This window comes from Carcharhinus amblyrhynchos, chromosome 6, assembly GCF_965287045.1.
Source record: "Carcharhinus amblyrhynchos chromosome 6, sCarAmb.v2.hapA, whole genome shotgun sequence".
Taxonomy (NCBI): domain Eukaryota; kingdom Metazoa; phylum Chordata; class Chondrichthyes; order Carcharhiniformes; family Carcharhinidae; genus Carcharhinus; species Carcharhinus amblyrhynchos.
Genome location: NC_137329.1, coordinates 108,661,060 through 108,680,608, shown reverse-complemented (window position 1 = coordinate 108,680,608; position 19,549 = coordinate 108,661,060). Strand labels below are relative to the sequence as shown.

At 44.5% G+C, this 19,549-nt stretch overlaps 1 protein-coding gene across 2 annotated transcripts in view; it reads right to left on the bottom strand.

Annotated features, from left to right (window-relative positions):
- LOC145344208 (protein O-mannosyl-transferase TMTC2-like) overlaps positions 1-19,219 on the bottom strand; it is a 190,134-nt gene extending 170,915 nt beyond the window's left edge. Inside the window, exon 1 of one of the 2 annotated variants that reach the window (XM_080191174.1) lies at positions 18,909-19,219. In XM_080191174.1, coding sequence (XP_080047300.1) covers positions 18,909-18,991 — 83 coding nt within the window. In that variant the 5' untranslated portion in view covers positions 18,992-19,219. The remainder of the gene's footprint in view (positions 1-18,908) is intronic. The other variant, XM_080191175.1, reaches the window with a different exon arrangement.
- Between the last annotated feature and the right edge of the window lie 330 nt (positions 19,220-19,549).

The window sequence follows — 19,549 nt, the reverse complement described above, 5'->3', positions numbered from 1 at the left end:
GTAGGTGGTGCAAGCAAGCACATTAGCAACATTTGAGAGGCATCGAAATGGGTACTTGAGTAGGGAGGGAATACAGGGATATGGACTGAGTAAGGGCAAAAGGCTTTCTTTAGCTTAGTTAGGCATCATGATCGGCACAGGCTTGCAAGGCCGAAGGGCCTGTTCCTGTGCTGTTCTTTTTTGTTCTTTCCCAGCCCATTGGGGCCGCACGGTGAGCACAACTGTTGTCACTACTGCCTCACAGCGCCAGGGTCCTGGGTTCCCGGTTTCGGTCGCTGTCTGTGCGGAGTCTGCACGTTCTCCCCGCATCTGCATGGGTTTCCTCCAGATGCTCTGATTTCCTCCTACAGTCCAGAAGATGTGCTGGTTAGGTGCACTGCCTGTGCTAAATTCTCCCTCGGTGTACCCAAACAGGCGCCTGAGTGTAGCGAGTAAGGGATTTTCACAATAACCTCATTGCAGTGTTAATGTAAGCCTTACTTGTGACGAATAAATAACTTTAAAAAAAAGTTTTGAATATTTTTATTCAAATGAAAACTGAAATAAATTATAGGCCTGTTAGTTTAACGTCTGTTGTAGGTAAAATGTTAGAATCCGTCATCAAGGAGGAAATAGCGAGGCATCTTGAGGGGAACGGCTTGATAGAGCAGAAGCAGCACAGTTTCGTTAAAGGGAAGTCGTGTCTGACAAATTTACTGGAGTTCTATGTGGTCTTTCTTGATTTTCAGAAGGCGTCTGGATTCCCGGGAAGTGCCGGAAGATTGGAAAGCGGCTAATGTTACTCCGTTGTTTAAGAAGGGTGCCAGGCAAAAGGCGGGGAATTATAGGCCTGTTAGTTTAACGTCTGTTGTAGGTAAAATGTTAGAATCTGTCATCAAGGAGGAAATAGCGAGGCGTCTTGAGGGGAACTGCTTGATAGAGCAGACACAGCACGGTTTCGTTAAAGGGAAGTCGTGTCTGACAAATTTACTGGAGTTCTATGAGGATGTGTCTAGGGCGGTGGATAGAGGAGAGCCGGTGGATGTGGTCTTTCTTGATTTTCAGAAGGAGTTTGACAAGGTACCTCACAAGAGGTTATTGCAGAAGGTCAGGGGGCATGGAGTTGGGGGTAGGGTGTTAGCTTGGATAGAGGACTGGTTGGCAAATAGGAGGCAGAGAGTGGGGGTCAATGGGTGCTATTCGGATTGGCGGATGGTGACTAGTGGCGTGCCCCAGGGGTCGGTGCTGGGGCCTCAGCTATTTACCATTTATATAGATGATCTGGAGGAGGGAACAGAGTGTAGGGTGTCGAAATTTGCTGATGACACCAAAACTGGTGGAAAGGCAAATTGTGCAGAGGGTGGGGAGAATCTACAGAAGGATCCAGATAGGCTGGGCGAATGGGCCGGAAATGGCAAATGGAATTTAATGTTGGCAAGTGCGAGGTGGTCCACTTTGGTAGGAATAATGGTAGGAAGGATTATTACTTACGTGGAGAAAAACTGCAGCAGGCGACGGTGCAGAGGGACCTCGGGGTCCTTGTGCAAGAGTCGCAAAAACCCAGCTTGCAGGTGCAGCAGGTGGTCAGGAAGGCGAATGGGATGCTGGCCTTCATCGCGAGGGGGATTGAATATAAAAGTAGGGAGGTCTTGCTGCGGCTGTATAGGGCATTGGTGAGGCCTCAGCTGGAGTACTGTGTGCAGTTTTGGGCGCCGTACTTACGCAAGGATATTTTGGCCTTGGAGGGAGTACAGAGGAGGTTTACTAGGCTGATGCCGGAGTTGAGGGGGTTGAGCTATGAGGAGAGGCTGAATAAATTAGGCTTGTACTTGTTAGAGTTTAGAAGAATGAGGGGAGATCTCATTGAGACGTATAAGATGATGAATGGCATGGATAGGATAGAGGTGGAGAGACTCTTCCTGCTCAGAAAGGATCGTAGGACTAGGGGGCACAGCCTCAAGATAAAGGGGGGGCGGTTTAGAACAGAGTTGAGGAGGAACTTCTTCACTCAAAGGGTGGTGAATCTCTGGAATTCTCTGCCCGTTGAAGTGGTGGAGGCTACCTCGCTAAATATTTTTAAGACGCGGGTTGATGGGTTTTTGATAAGAGAGGGGATTAAGGGTTATGGGGAGAGGGCAGGAATGTGGAACTGAGCCACGACAGATCAGCCATGATCTTATTGAATGGCGGGGCAGGCTCGAAGGGCTGGTTGGCCTACTCCTGCTCCTATTTCTTATGTTCTTATGTTCTTAAAAACAAAAAGTGCTGTAAACATTCTATGGAGAGAGAAACAGTAACCTCACTGCAGTGCATAAGCCTACTTGTGACACTAGTAAACTTAAACTTCTGGGTAATGGCTTTATAACGGTAAGAACGGAGACAACATTTTTTTAAATTCATATTAAAAATATTGCTGTATTGCAAAGTTTGGTGAGACTTTCCTCTTTTGATGTTGCTGCAATTAAACAGCATTTAAATCAGTGCAGGTTCAGCAACATGTAATGCAAACCATCATTTCCACTCTGTGGATAGGAATACAGACTGCTAATAGATCCCCACACAGTGACTTAATACCACTGGGATGGTTATGTAACAGACAAGTGATTATACACTTAACAGGAGTGATGAGAAATGTCAATGTAGGTGATATACCTTTCTTTACTCTATATATTTTAATTCCATAGTCTGGGTCGTCCTTTCAGAAGAAGCAAAGGAATGCTTACCATATTCCAACATGTGATTTTATTTTACTGATCGTATGAGATGTGGAACTACACTGCAAATGTACTTTCACAAGACAAATCAACAATTAAGAGGGATTTTAACTCGCAGCAACCATGAAATGGGATTTAAAATGGAGATGGGAGACTTGATACTCTATTCCTGCTCCGATGGCAGTTTCCTGGAGGGCTCGTATACTGGGTGGTCCAGGTTCCCAGGTGCCTCATGAATCTGTGCAAATCAGGGTTTCATGATGTCTACATGAAGTCAACGCAATTTCAAGCAATATTTACCACTGTGAGGCCTTCTCTCAATAAAACCTGGTAGTACAACCTAAGAGACAAGAGCAGATAAGTGTTCAAAGATTTCTTGTGGGATTAGGAAATGTTGCCATTTCCTCCAGGGACCTCAATAATAACAATATGATGCTGCCATAGCTCAGATTCCCTCACGTACCCACAACTGGCACCCTCCCCAGCGTTGATGATTCCTGCCACCACCCCTTGGACCTTCTTCTGGCCAGTGACCTGCAGGAGGATGGGGAAGGTGGTGGGGTGGCATTGGTATGGAACCTGCTTGTAAGGCCCAGCCCTCATAAAGGACTTGATGCTCAAAGAACCAGCCATAATCTTCACCTGTCCACCACCTACAATCTAACCCTTAGAGTTTCTCTGAGAGTGTACTCCAATATTAATATTGCTGTGGTACTCAAGTGGAAATGTAAACACATGGTGCCAAATCAGGATCTGATGCCTCAGGATGCTACAGAGCTGGATTTAGACCTGTGCACCCCACTCTCCCCCACCTCTCCTATCACACCCACCCTCCACCCCTCTGCCCCTCACCTCAGTTTCTGATGGCTTCACAACTGAAGCAAATGGCCCTTCCCTCAATGAACCAACGGCTGTGAGCAGCCTGGATTGTCCAGCTGTAATTTCTTCCCACATACAGCATTTGGGCATTTCAATGTAGCACAGCATCATAAGTTCATGAAATATAGGAGCAGAATTAGGCCATTCAGCCCATCAAGTCTGCTCTACCATTTGACCATGGCTGATACGCTCTTCAGCCCCATTTTTCTGCATTCTCTCCATAACCCTTCAACCCATTGCCAATCAAAATTCTGTCTAACTCCTCCTTAAATTTACTCACTGTCCCAGCATCCATTGCACTTTGTGGTAGCGAATTCCACAGATTCATAACCCTTTGGGAGAAGTAGTTTCTCCTCAATTCTGTTTTAAATTTGCTGCCCCTTACCCTAAGACTATGACCTCTTCTCCTAGAAAGCCCCATCAGCAGAAACATCCGCTCCATGTCTACTTTATCCATATCTTTTACCATCTTGTATACCTCAATTTGACCTCCCCTCAATCTCATCATGATAAAGTGCTTCGCAAGGCGAGTCATGGCACAAATCAATTCCAGCCTCCCACACTACCTGGATCGACTACAGTTTGCCTACAGCTGCAACAGGTCCACAGCAGATGCCATCTCCCTGGCCCTGCACTCAACCCTGGAACACCTAGATAACAAGGACTATGTCAGACTTCTATTTATTGACTACAGCTCAATACCATTATTCCCACAAAACTCATCTCCAAACTCCATGGCCTGGGCCTTGGCACCTCTCTCTGCAAGTGGATCCTGAACTTCCAAACTCACAAACCACAATCAGTAAGGATAGACAGCAACACCTCTTACATGATCATCCTCAACACCGGTGCCCCACAAGGCTGTGTTCTCAGCCCCCTACTATATTCTTTATACACACATGACTGTGCGGCCAAATTCCCCTCCAATCTGATTTTCAAGTTTGCTGACAACATCACCATAATGGGTCAGATCTCAAACAATGATGAGACAGAGTACAGGAATGAGATAGAGAATCTGGTGAACTGGTGTGGTGACAATAATCTCTGCCTCAAATTCAACAAAACGAAGGAGATTGTCATCAACTTCAGGAAGTATAAAGGAGAACATACCCCGTCTACATCAATGGGAACAAAGTAGAAAGGGTCGAGAGCTTCACATTTTTAGGTGTCCAAAGCTATCCTGGTCCCCCCCATGCCAACACTGTAGTTAAGAAAGTCCACCAATGCATCTACTTCCTCAGAAGAGAAAGGAAATTTGGCATGTCAGCTACGACTCTCACCAACTTTTACAGATGCACCATAGAAAGCATTCTTTCTGGTTGTATCACAGCTTGGTATGGCTCCTGCTCTGCCCAAGACTGCAAGGAGCTAGAAAAGGTCATGAATGTAGCCCAATCCATCACGCAATTCATCCAGCCTTCCATTCATTGACTCTACACTTCCCGCTGCCTCGGCAAAGCAGCCAGCATAATTAAGGACCCCACACACCCCGGATATTCTCTCTTCCACCTTCTTCCGTCTGGAAAGAGTTACAAAAGTCTGAGGACCTGTACCAACCGAATCAAGAACAGCTTCTTCTTTTCTGCTGTCAAGACTTTTGAATGGACTTACCTTGCATTAAGTTGATCTTTCTCTACATCCTAGCTATGACTGTAACATTGTATTCTGCACTCTCTCGTTTCCTTCTCTATGAATGGTGTGTTTTGTCTGTATAGCACGCACGAAACAATACTCTTCACTGTATATTAATACATGTGACAATAATAAATCAAATTCTTCTGAATTCCAAAAAGTATAGGCCTTAACTGTTCAACCTCACTTCATCAACATAAATTGATGTTTAAGTTCCTTCCACTAAATGCTGAAGGTTGATTTACAAATGATTGCTTTCTGAGTTGGTACAGAACAATCTGCCTGCAGAACTGAAGTAGATGAATCTGCTGTTATGTTTTTTATTCCACTGGGACTCCATCTACCAGCTCGATTGCTGCTCAAAGTGTCATTGTTACTTTAGCATTTATATACCACCTACTTCAGTAGTTTACATTGGCATTTATGTAGTGTTATCTGGAAAGGAAAGGCTTATATTTATAAAACAACTTCCATGACCTCAAGAAACCTCAAAAGCATTTACAGCCAGTTAAGTATTTTTGAAAAGTTGTCAACAGTTCATAGAACCTCTACAGTGTAGAAGGAAGCCATTTGACCCATCAAGTCTGCATCAACTCTCTGACAGAGTATCTTACACAGGCCCTCTCCCCCACCCTATCCCCGAAACCCCAACACAGTTACCATAGCTGATTCCCTAACCTACACATTTTGGGACATTAAGAGACGATTTAGCATGGCCAATCTCCCCGACTGCTCATTTTTGGAGTGTGGGAGAAAACTGGTGCACCAGGAGGAAACACAAACATGGGGAGAATGTCTGTGTGGAGTTTGCACAGTCAGCCAAGGCTGGAATTGGACCCGGGCGTTGTGAGGCAGAAGTGTTAACCACTGTGCCACAGTGTCAATTATTGCAACATATGAAAAGCAGCAGCCAAACAGTGCACAGCATAGACACACAAACAGTGATGTAGTAGTTTTTGGTTGATGGATAAACTTTGACCAGTGAAAACACGCTGTTTGATATTATTTTAACATTCAAATACCACCTACTTCATGAGTTTACATTGGCATTTATGTAGCATTATCTGTAAAGAAAAAGCTGATATTTATATAACAATTCCATGATCTCAAGATACCCCAAAAGCATTTACTTTGCAACACTGTCTTGGGAATTTTTTGCATCCACAGACAGGGCAGGTGGGGCCTTCCCAGACCACAGAAGACAAAAAGGGAACTACTGAAAATACATACAATATAGTGTTAATGTATCCTGAGAAAGAGAGGCTGAAAACTGAACAGAATGGGAAAATTGGAGAAATTTCCAATATGTAGCAGGGCTTCTTTCAAATTTATGTTCAGACACATCATTGCATAGCATTGAAAGAAACTATTTTTTGCATATATTTGAGCTACACTTGGGCTAAGATTGCCTTATTGTGATCTTACCCAGAAATGACATCCTTCCCTTCAATAAGCCTACAATAAAATAGATCTTGCAACCCAATGAATAATAAAAGGTGCCTGAATGCAAATTGCCCAAAAGGGCTACTGTCATGACAAGGTCCATTTTTATCAATAGTGCCCACAGTGCAAACCTTACGGCTTTCCTTGGCAACACATTTGGCAGGTGCATATCTTGTTCAGTTAAAAACATGAGAAAAACATTCTGTTCTCAACAAGAACCGTGCAAGGATAACTGAGCACAGTAGCTAGTCATACACTAGAAACCCTTGATTTGATAACTGTCGAGTTCTTTGGAGCACTGCCGTACTATTGCATCTCCTCCGCTCTGTTCCACTGTTTAAAAAGCAATTGCAAGTCAATTCTATTCCAAAATCCAGACATTCCAGATGGGGACATCAGTTAAAATCATTAGGTCTGTAAAGAACAGCTGAGAACAAGTGGTCTTCTCCCAGTTGCCTTCCTCTATAGCTCAAGTGTAATAATTATGAGATAAGCTACTCCTATACAATTACAAAATAAAACAGTTTTCATTCTTGCTACTGAGATTCCAGGATTTTTAAGCCATGTGATGGGGCAGCATTCATGATTCATAGTGATTCAATAAATCAAATTCTGTTTTTGTTATATAGGATTCCAAATTTTTAACCAGTGTTTTGGGGATTGCATTCCACAATTCCATGCATTTTTTCACGAACACTGCTAAGCAGAGACCTTGATTATTCAAAAAAAAATTTACTGAAGCTTCATTGTAAAGCTGTTTTGAAATATAATTATATATTTAAGCCATACAAACTTTTTACCCAAAGCGTGTGAAATCCCAAGTATGCAGAAGTAATGTCCAAAGAGTTCAGAAAAGATTTGCACACATTTTGACTCAGAGTTGTTCCTTTCAAACAATTTATAGTTTATTTCTGTTTATCAGATACGCCTAATAGTAGATAACTTTCTGATTAGTATAAATAAATTTTAGGTCTGCATACAGCTTAGCAGGAAGGGTTCTGACAGAGCTCTAACTTGCTGTGTTCTGTTTTTTATCAGTTTTGTTCAATGATACTGCCACACCAGCTTTTAATATGTGTGTTTTTCCTGATTAGTGAAGACACTGTAAAAAGGACTAGTTGGAGCTGTTTAATAATTTCTTTAATGGATTTTTCCTGTTTTCATTTCAATTACTCTCAAAAATGATTGCTTAAGAAGAATTCTGAAAGTCTAAAAGATGTGCGGGTTAGGTGGATTGGCCATGTGGAATTGCCCCTTAATGTCAGGGAGATTTGCTAGGTCTCCCTGGCATAACATGGGGTTATGGGGATAGGGCCTGGGTGGGATTGTGGTCGGTGCAGACTTGATGGGCCGAATGGCCTCCTTCTGTATTGTAGGATTCTTTATTCGAGGTTCTTTAAAATACTGCAGAGCCCACCGCACCATGTCAAAAGCAATTCAGAAAATGCTGGAAAATCGCAGCATGTCCGACAGCATCTGCAGGGAGGGGATACAGCCAATGCTTGAAGTCTAGGTGACCCTTCATCACTTTCTGTTTTTGTTTCAGATTCCAGCATCCGCAATATTTTGCTTTTATGTTAAAAGCAATTTCTAGTTTAGTAGGAAGAGAAGCTTATGTGAGAGGCATGACCTTTTCTGAGTATATTTTGGCAGTGGAGTGTAGCTACTGTCAAGCAGTTACAAGAGACTAAATGGTTTCTTCAGCCATGAAAGTTGCTCGTTGGGCACAATTGCAAACAGCAACTTTGGGATGCACTGCAGCCGATTAAATATTGAATGTCCCTAACTTCTCAAAATGTGCTCATCTTGCTTTCAAGTTGGGCAATTTTAAAAAGAAATGATGTCCTGACTTTGATATTTATTTGCATTAAATAGGAGAAAAGACATTGTAATCGTTTTGGCATGACTTCACTGGCGTCTGGGAAGCCAGGGAGAGAGCAGCGTTACAAACAGAAGGGCAACGGAGAAAAATAAAAAAGTCTTTCTCATCATGTCAGTAAATTTACTGCATGTTATACCACAGCTGACAGGAATATGGATAAAGCATCCATCTGGCTTCAGATAGGTGGCTGAAATATTTGATACAAAATATCAAGGTTATTGCCAAGATGTCAGATCCAGAAGAAATACAGTAAATCACACAATCAGGCTTCCAAAATCCTGTTGCTTGAAAATAACAAAGAATTGCACTTACACACTATAATTCTCCAACCAATTACTATATAGGTCACTAGAACAGACTGGTAGTTTAGACTGCCAAAATACTGAATATTTTAACACATTAACATTTCAACTTTAAAATCTAAAATTGCAGCAACTAAATGACATACAGTATATTTAATTATAAAGACAAATTTTTGTTATGATAATAGATTATCCCTTACCGCTTTGGTTAACAATTTCAATTATTGCAGATTAGCAAAGATCACAGGGAATATAGCTTAGACTAGATCTTCAACTACATTATCTTGCTGTACACAATGCTATTCATTGCTTATTAGGTGAATTCAGAAGCACATCTTTAAATCTGCTACTCCACACTGAGCTGAGCCTTAAACACTGAAAATTAATTTGGTGCAACAGTCGACTGTTGATAGACATCTGAACGCACAATTCCAGTTTAAAACTAGCACTGACTCCAGACTCATATGAATCAGACTGCGATGGTGTCAAATCTGACCTGCTCCTCCATTCCGACCACATTCTTGACTGCAGCGTGCAACATGTTGGCAGCTTGATACAACTCAAAGTATGCCCTGACCCACATACTTGAATGGTCTGATTAATTTCATAAATACTACTCTGGAATTCATTCGATCTACCAGTGTTGGCAATGCAAAAATACCTTGAAGACAACAATAAAGAGGTGAGCATGTGGCAATTGGTCCACTTTTGTTTACAAGGTCTTCTTAAATTGTACCCAAAAAGTCTTTATTTTTAATGTAACCATTGACTTTGGGGGAAGGGAATGTAAGATTTTTTTAAAACCAAGTTCACAATAAAACACTGTTCAAGTCATGTAATCATTGCACCTTCACCAACATTATTATGCTTAAGCTAGGTGGCATGGTGGCACAGTGGTGAAGCATTGCTGCCTCACAGTGCCAGGGACCTGGGTTCAATGCCCAGCTCGTGTCACTGTCCATGTGCAGTTTGTGTGTTCTCCCCATGTCTGCGTGGGTTTCCTCCAGGTGCTCTGATCTCCTCCCACAGTCCAAAGATGTGTAGGTTTGGTTGATTGGCCATGCTAAATTGCCCCTTAGTATCAAGGGGATGGCTAGGATAAATCAATGGGGATACAGCCTGGGTGGGATTGTGGTCAGCGCAGACTGGATGAGCCAAATGGCCTCCATCTGCATTGTAGGATTCTATGAAGCTGACCTTTCTGTTCACTCTATCTGTAACTGCAACACTATATTGTGCACCCAATCGTTTCCTTCACCCCTACATACTCTATGGACAGTATATTTTGTCTGCATAGCGTGCAAGAAACAATAGTTTTTACTGCATTCCAATACACATGACAATAATAAATCAAATCTTGATTATCTGCAAGTATCGAACTCATAATATATTTGATGGGAGTTAAATTAAGTTCTGAGAGTTCATAGATTGGAGCTTTTTGGAAGAATTTGAACTCCGAAGTTGAGGACAGTTTCTGAACGCTGTTATGAGATAAATCTATGATCCAATATTTTAATGCCTTGCACAAGAAGGGTGACAGGTGTTTTTGTTTATGGGGAACAGCACTGAATTTACAAGCAGCAATGTATCACGCACACTGTTCACAGCACCATGTAGGTGAGGCTTTGAAAACTTGACCACAGACTGTAAAACAGTGACATTCTGGGAAGAATTAGATTCTTTTCCACTCTAGAAATGGGCACACAGTTGACTGTTGCACCAGACCTGCACACTTAATCCACAAATTGAGAAACACCAATTAACAGAAAGGACACTGGATGACTATCTGAAAAACATCAGATTACATCTCAACAAGAATAAAACTGAGGCATTTCTCGATGCCACTACTTTGATATCAATGTGAAAGCTGCAGTTTACCTCTCAACCGTTAGGTTCCAGTCTGACTCTTGAGTGCACTGAAAATCCAAGGTACAAGTTAAGGGCACTTCACATTGATTGGGCTACTGATCAGATGTAACATAACTTCAATGCTGTGAAAATCCTCTAAGGTTCAGATTTTGTAGTAGCAAAGATGGCAAAATTACAGCATTGTCTGATTTCAAGAAGAAATTAGATAGAGCTCTTGGGACTAAAGGGATCAAGGGATATTGGGCAGCGGGGGGATTAGGATATTGAATCTGATGATCAGCCCTGATTAAAATGAATGGCAGAGGGGACAAATGGCCTACTCCTGCTTCGAGTTTCTATGTTTTAAAACTGTCAGTCATCCAAAACTGGCACTAACTACTCCTGCAAAATTAACAACAATTTCTAGGGGCCGGATGCATGCAGTTAAATCTAGAAATCCAGAAGTTGGTATCAGTGATTCAACACTTCCCTATAGGAACACTAGGGGAGACTCTCCCAGACTGCAATCGTAGAAACCCTACAGTACAAAGAGGCCATTCAGCCCATCGAGTCTGCACCAACCACAATCCCACCCAGGCCCTACCCCCTTATCCCCACATATTTTACCTGCTAATCCCTCTAAACTACACATCTCAGGACACTAAGGGGCAATTCAGCATGGCCAATCAACCTAACCCGCACATCTTTAGACTATGGGAGGAAACTGGAGCACACGGAGGAAACCCACACAGACGTGAGGAGACTGTGCAAACTCCACACAGACAGTGACCCAAGCTGGGAATTGAAACCAGGTCTCTGCTAGCTGTGAAGCAGCAGTGCTAACCACTGTGCTACCGTGTCGCAATCAACTAGAAATTACTGAACTTACAAAACTGTCAGTCTCACTGTTATAGCCCTGGAAAAGGTACACCTGTCAAATGATGTAAAGCTGGTTTTAGCTGCATATTAAATACATAATCATTGCTTAATAGCCTCGCTGATCCTGAAAAGCTGTTCATATATTTGTGGAATGTCAAATTTTTCCATGATGGCACTAAAATATTCACTTTTTTTCTAAAGCTTGCTCATGATATTTCAGTTTCTACATAATCCCATGTTTCTGCTGTAGTCATTTATTTTGCTCTTCATAAAGATAGTAATAAAAGAATAAGATATAAGAAATAGGAGCAGGAGTAAGCCACCCGGCCCAGCCCGCCCCGCCCCGCCGCCCGGCCCAGCCCGCCCGCCCCGCCTCCCGGCCCAGCCAGCCCGCCCCGCCCCGCCGCCCGGCCCAGCCCGCCCGCCCCGCCTCCCGGCCCAGCCCAGCCCGCCCCGCCGCCCGGCCCAGCCCGCCCCGCCCCGCCTCCCGGCCCAGCCCGCCCCGCCCCGCCCCGCCATCCGGCCCAGCCCGCCCCACCCCGCCACCCGGCCCAGCCCGCCCCGCCCCACCTCCCAGCCCAGTCCGCCCCGCCCCGCCTCCCGGCCCAGCCAGCCCGCCCCGCCCCGCCACCCGGCCCAGCCCGCCCCGCCCCGCCACCCAGCCCAGCCCGCCCCGCCACCCGGCCCAGCCAGCCCGCCCTGCCACCCAGCCCAGCCCGCCCCGCCACCCGGCCCAGCCAGCCCGCCCCGCCACCCGGCCCAGCCCGCCCGCCCCGCCGCCCGGCCCAGCCAGCCCGCCCCGCCATCCAAAAAGATCATGTTTGGGCAGCATGATGGCACAATGGTTAATACTACTGCCTCATAATGCCAGGGACCCGGGTTCGATTCCCCATTTGGGTCACTGTCTGTGTGGAGTTTGCACATTCTCCCCGTATCTGCGTGGGTTTCCTCCTGGTGCTCCAGTTTCCTCCCACAGTTGGCAAAATGTGCGGGTTAGGCGCATTGGCCATGCTAAATTCTCCCTCGGGGTACCCGGACAGGTGCTGGAGTGTGGCAACTAAGGGATTTTCACGGTAACTTCATTACAGTGTTAATGTAAGCCTATTTGTGACACGAATAAATTAACTTTAAGGCTGACCTGATTTTCTCTTTTGGGATTGAAAGAAACAATGCTGGAAAATCTCAGCAGGTCTGGCAGTATCTGTAAGGAGAGAAAAGACCTGACATTTTGAGTCCAGATGACCCTTTGTCAAAGCTTTGGCAAAGGGTCATCAAGACTCGAAATGTCAGCTGTTTTCTGTTCTTACAAATGCTGCCAGACTTCTGAGATTTTCCACCATTTTCTCTTTTGGTTTCAGATTCCAGCATCCAGAGTAAATTTGTTTTTATCCAGTGTATCTTTAATCATTTATGGGACATCGGCAACACTGGCTGGCCAACATTTATTGCCGATTTCTAGTTGCCCTTGAGGGGGAGTGGAGGTTGCAGAATTGAGAGTCAACCGCATTATTGTCACATGTAGGCCAATCCAGGTAAGGACGGTAGATTGCCTTCCCTAAAGGACATTAGCGAACTAGATGGGTTTTTCCAACAATTGACAATGGCTTCGTGGTCACCAGTAGATTCTTAATTCCAGATTATTTTTATTGAATTCAAATGCCACTATCTGCCGTGGCGGGATTTGAACCTGAGTCCCCAGAACATTAGCTGAGTTTCTGGATTAATAGTCCAGCAATGATTCCAATAGACCTGTGGCCTTAACTCCACTTGCTTGGCTGCACTCCCATCCCTTTTCAATACCTAACTCCTTTATTGGTCAAAAATTATGTAATCCAGCCTTGAATATATTCAATCACTCAGTCACCAATGTTCTTTGAAAGATAATTCCAAAGGCAATAATAGTTTAATTAAAAATGAAAAACTCGGGAGGTAAATGGTGTAGTGGTATTGTCACTGAACTAGTAAGCCAGAGACCAGGGTAATTAATGCTCTGGGGACCCAGGTTTGAACCCACCGTGACAGATGGTGAAATTTGAATTCAATAAAAATCTGGAATTGAAAGTCTAATGATAACCATAAAACATTTTGATAAAAACCTTGTTTACTAATGACATTTAAGAAAGGTGATTAACTGTGTGAAGTTTTCACATTCTCCCCGTGTCTGCATGGGCTTCTTCTGGGTGCCTCGATTTCCTCCCACAGTCCAAAAATGTACACATTAGGTGGATTGGCCATGCTAAATTGAGCCTTAGTTTCTCAATATGTGTCAGTTAGGGGTGGGGGTGGGGTGGTGGGCCTTGGTAAGATACCCTGTCAGAGAGTTGCTGCGGACCCAATGGGCTGAATCTGTGAAATTTGCTTTCTTACCTGGTCTGGCCTACACGTGACTCCAGACCCACAACAATTTTTCTGTTGCCCAATTCTTAAATGCCCTCTGAAATGGCCTAGCAAACCGCTCAGTCCAAGGGTAATTAGGAATGGGCAATCAATGCTGGGCCAGCCAGTGATGCCCACACCCCCTGAGCAAATAAAAAATATACTTCCTGGTATGCTGTCTATGAGAATACTTAAATGTGATTGGCTGCTTACCCTCATTGCTGACATCACTGTTGCTAAATTGCCTGGCGATCGCCTTGACCTTGCACCAAATCCCAATTAACATTGTGAAAAGGGAATTCCGTAGAAGAGTGATATCGAACTAGAAATGTTAACTCTGTTTCACTCTCTCCACAGCTGCTGCCAGCCTGGCTGAGATTTTCCAGCACTTTCTGGTTTTATTTGAGACTGGGGAAATCCCATGTTGTGGATATGCCGGCATTGGACTGTGGTAAACACAGTAAAAAGTCTGACAACACCAGGTTTAAGTCCAACCGATTTATTTGATAGTAAACTCACTAGCTTTCGGGGTTAGTCCCTCCTGAGGCCAGAGCTCTCCATTCACCTGACGAAGGGACTAACCCCGAAAGTTAGTGAGTGTACTATCAAATAAATCGGTCGGACTTAAACCTGGTGTTGTCAGACTTTTTACTGTGTAAATCCCATGTCACAGCATTCACTGGACCTTTATGGGAAGCTTTTTCTGGGGTCAGCAACAAGTGCCATCGCTTCTCCACTTACCGCGAAATCTACCTGGGAATAATTCAAATTTATCCACTGCTCTGTCGTGGCATTAAAAAAGTTACCTGCATAGCATAGTTCTGAGCATGTGCACAATGGTGTTCTTCATGCATGTCACCAAAAACCCACAAAGGACAACATGGTGTTTATATTCCAAGATGCACAGCATGCATAAGTTAAAGACAAAAAAACATGGAATATGTGGCAGCTAAGAACTGCATTGTGATTCAATGAGTGCAAAGCTGCTTTGTCACTGAGCTCAATGTGGGGCATAATGAGGTGCAAGTGACAGCATAACTTGAATATGCTAGATGCACATTGCATTTTAAGAATAATAGCTTGAATCTAATGCCACCTCCTTTGAAGGAGAGCAGAGGAGTTTTCTGCATATTCTCGACAATATCCTTCCCTCAACCAACACTTGAAACAGATGACCTTGCCATGTCATTTGTAAAAATACATAAAATACGACTTGTATTCATATAGTGTATTTCACGACCACAGATATATCAAACACTTTACAGCCATTAATTACTTTAGAAGTGCAGTCACTGTTGTATTGTAGGAAATTCAACAAGCAATTTGCACACAGCAAACTCTCTCAAACAGCTACATTTTAATGACCAGATGACCTGTTTTGTGAAAATGATTGAGGGATGAATACTAGTTAGGACACTGGGATAATATCCTGCTTTCTTTTGCAATCGTGACAGGAGATACTTTACATCCGAGACAGACATGGCCTCAGCTTAACACAGAATCCCTTCAGTACAGAAGGAGGCCATTTGGCCCATTGTGTCTCCACATCTGACAATCGAGCAGAGCATCTTACCCAGACCCCATCCCTGAAACCCCACATATTTACCCTGCTAATCCCCTTACCCTACATATCTTTGGACACTAAGGGGCAATTGAAAATGGCCAATCCACCTAACCTGCACATCTTTGGACATGGGAGGAAACCAGGGCACTTGGAGGAAAACCCATGCAGGCACAGGGAGAGCATGCAAATTCCACACTCAAACATCTCATCTGACAGATGGTACCAGCCCCCACCCCCAACTGTGCAGCACACCCTCAATACTGCACTGGAATGTCAACTTTGGTTCCTTTGTGCTCTAGTCCTGGAGTGGTCCTTCAAACTGAGGCAAGAGTGCTACTAATTGAGCCCCAGATGAGACTAATGGGACATGAGTGAGACCTTGTTTTGTGCAAATTGGCTGCCATGTTTCCTACATATAACAGTAACAATCTAAAAGTCCTTCATCGGTAACATTATGTGGGACACAACGAGGTTGTGAAAGACATGATACAAATTCATATTATTTTATTTATATATGTATACACACATATACACACACACACATACATATACTTAAAGACAGTTGAAGCTATACAGATGACGCTTAATCGCTTTGACATCCATGTGTCATAATAAAAGTTTGGCCTTAATATGTTACTCCGCTGCAAGAGACTTCATAGTCATTTAGAATGCTAACTGATTATTCGACCAGAGAATTGTGATGAAGTTCTCACAATGCTGCACATCAGCATATTTACCTCCTTTGCTTTTGCACACTAGAGCAATATTGTTAACACCAAACACAAATTCAATGAAACATGAAGGACAAAAATGCAGGTAATTCACATATTACAATTGGTCCTTACTGGAAAAACCAGTCTGTGGACTGACTGTGCAGATAACTATCATACCTTTCTAATTGGCATATTGTATGTTGTACACCCAAGTCAACAGATCAGACTTGAAGCATTATACCACATTCACTACCCACCCCACCCCCTCGTCCCCCAATGTTTAGAGGGGTCTGTTCGAGGACATACTATTCTCAAATTATTTACATAGCATTCACAATCAGAAGGGATATTCAGGGAAAAACTCCACATTTCATTTTCCCTGTGGTTGTTTGGTGATATAACCCCAAAATTGACACCCCCTGAGTGCAAACTAAAACTTCCGCGGCTTGGCGGGGGGGGGGGGGGGGGTAGCAGGGAGAGAAGAAAATTCGTCATGAGGTATCTGATTCAAGCTGTCATATCTATGTAACTTCTGAGGATAGTTGCAGAAAACAACTCATTCAACATTTCCTCCAACCCCCCCACCCCCCGTTACCTTACTCTCCCTGCTGTTTATTCAAATTCATCTTCAGCGGGAGGGAGCGACAGTAAAGGCTAAGTGACAACACATCATGATCCTGAAATAACTCCATGGGACACCGGCGCACAAACTCTCCCTTTGAAATCCTCGCCTCTTGTTATTTTAGTGGAACCGTGAACCTATCTGGTTTCAAATGGGGGCATTCCAAATAGCGTCAACGCCGCTAATAAATACAACAGCCGGAGAGATTCCGGGTCTACGTTAAGCTGATACATCAGTCTCCCACTCAGCAGTTGGGAGACCCACATTTCTGCACCTTCTCTCCAGGAATGGGGAGAAGTTGGCATTGAGTCAATCCTTCCCCTGGTGTATCAATTCCACCACCCCACCCCACCCTACCTCCATGTATAATTTTGACCAGACACATAGCGGCACTGAGGGAAACCATCAATATGAGAAGTGCCGTCTTAAAACACACATGCTTGTCACAGGGCGGATATTTCTATTCATATATGCTTTTTTGACTGAATCCAGGGCTGGTTTGTTCAGTGATTGTAAGAAAACGCACATTTATTTGTAAGGGGGTACAGTAGATACATGTTTAATTTGAACATATTTCCAATCACGCTCCCTCCCTCTCCCAGACAAAATCATCACACTGTTGGGGACTGGTCTTTTCTTTTGCAGGGAGGGCGGCTGATTGATTTGCGTCGTTGTTCAACATGAACCTATCAGAGCTGGCGTACTTTGCGAAATTAGCTAATAATTAGTTTTATTTGACCCGTATATTAAACCTATCTCTGACTGTGAACAAACGCAAACACCTCCCTGTCACCAGCAGTCTGCGCCTCTCGCTTGTTGGCAAGGTTTTGGCTTTTGTCGGTCCCAATGTCTCGCTTCCCCTTCCAAAAAGCCACGGGGGATGAAATGTCCCCCAAATTGATTGAAATAGTGGGGGTTTTTTTTAAGAAAAGAAACTGGAAAATCTTAAACCCTTGCAGCGCCAACTAACTTCAAGCAGCAGTCAATCCCTCTCCCTCTGACGGTCAAGTCAATGTACCGTCAGTTCCTGGTCGGTTTAATGTAAATAGAGCGTGAAAAACCGCGCACACTGAAGTTTATCCACGCGTGATTATTCTCATCTATCCCAATTAAGCAGCCCACTAAATGGGAATCAGATCAAGTCGCCGGAAACTGAATTAAACTCGCGGTCCACGATCGCGGGGGGGGGGGGGGGGAACGTGTCTTTTTCTTAATCAGTTGGCAACAAATTCCTAGCATCAAAACACTGCGGCTTACACCAGCCCAACTGACAGGGGTGGAGGGAGATGTTACATACAGGGAGCTCCGGAGTTCCTTCTCCACCTCCCAGCCGCATTTTAAATCTGTATTTAAAGGAGGAATTATTTCTTCTTTATATATATGTAAACAAGTGCAAAAGGCAAGCATGAGGATTTTAGCTGTCGCAGCCAGTGTACAGATGTTCTTGTGACTCCCTGAGTTAAATGAGATGACTTGAGTGTGTGATTGCTCTGTCTGCTTAGGACCCGGTGCAGTTGAAGTGCGTGATGATCCTGCTCAGGACCCTGTGAATTTCTGAGCAGGCTGACATGCTGGAGGGATCTTTATTCCTCCCCTCGCCTCCTCCAAAACTCTCAAGGGGATCTCCGGGTCTGTCCAGCTGTGACGACACACTCCAGAGTCCCTGCACCCCAAAAAATTCAGTCTCCACTCCCCCAACCCCCCAGGACATGTACCAGCCGACTCAAGAACTGCTTCTTCCCTGCTGCCATCAGACTTTTGAATGGACCCAAGTTGATCTTTCTCTGCACCCTAGCTGTGACTGTAACACCACATCCTGCACCCTCTCCCTCCCTCCCTCTATGAACGGTATGCTTTGCCTGTCTAGTCAAGAAACAATACTTTTCAACCGTATCCCAATACATGTGACAATAATCAAATCAAATCAAAATCGGAACCAAAAGGCGGGGAGGGACAGTGTACATTTTTTCTTCGCTCTGCCTTGTGGCTCAGAATAGGATGGAAAACAGCAGCGGAAAGACAGACACTGTCAGCAGTTTGGAGTGATCAGTCAGGGAAGTGAGAACAATACCTACCTGTCATCGTAGCAGAAGTCAGCGCCGAGCGTGTTCAGATACAAGACAAGAGCGACCGCGCTGCTAACACATTCACAAATCATCTCTGCTACAGGAAGGCGAGAGCTCGGCTGGTCACCTCGCCGGAGTGGATCCGCATCCTCGGGCTGTTTATTTGCGTCGCTTTATTTTTTTGCTCTTCTTCCTCTTCTCTCCCTCTTTTCTTTTTCTGGAGTCTCTGGGCAGAACGCAAGAAAGGTGGCCAGCCTCAGGATCCGCACAACTAACTGCTTAGGTGGAGCCTTGCTCTGTGTATAAATATATAGGAGGCTGCAAACACTGTGAGAGAGTGTGTGTGTGTTTTCTGCTTGTAAAGAGGCGAAGCCGCGTGTGGGGACCCCCGCAGGCAGCAAGACGCATGCGTACAGTCCCACCCCCACCCCTTCTGTCCCCTCCCCCCCCCCCCCCCCCCCACCCACCCCCGTCAGTTTCAGTTCAGTTTCGGTCACCCGGCTCCAGTGCAGTCACTGCCCCTCTCTCTCCTTGTGTATGTCAGGCTGTCACATAGCAATCCCGCACCTGCTTCTCGGTGCATCAGCAAAGCAGGGACAGCCTCTCTACTCTGGAAGCACATTAGAATTCAATGTGTGTGTGTGTGTGTC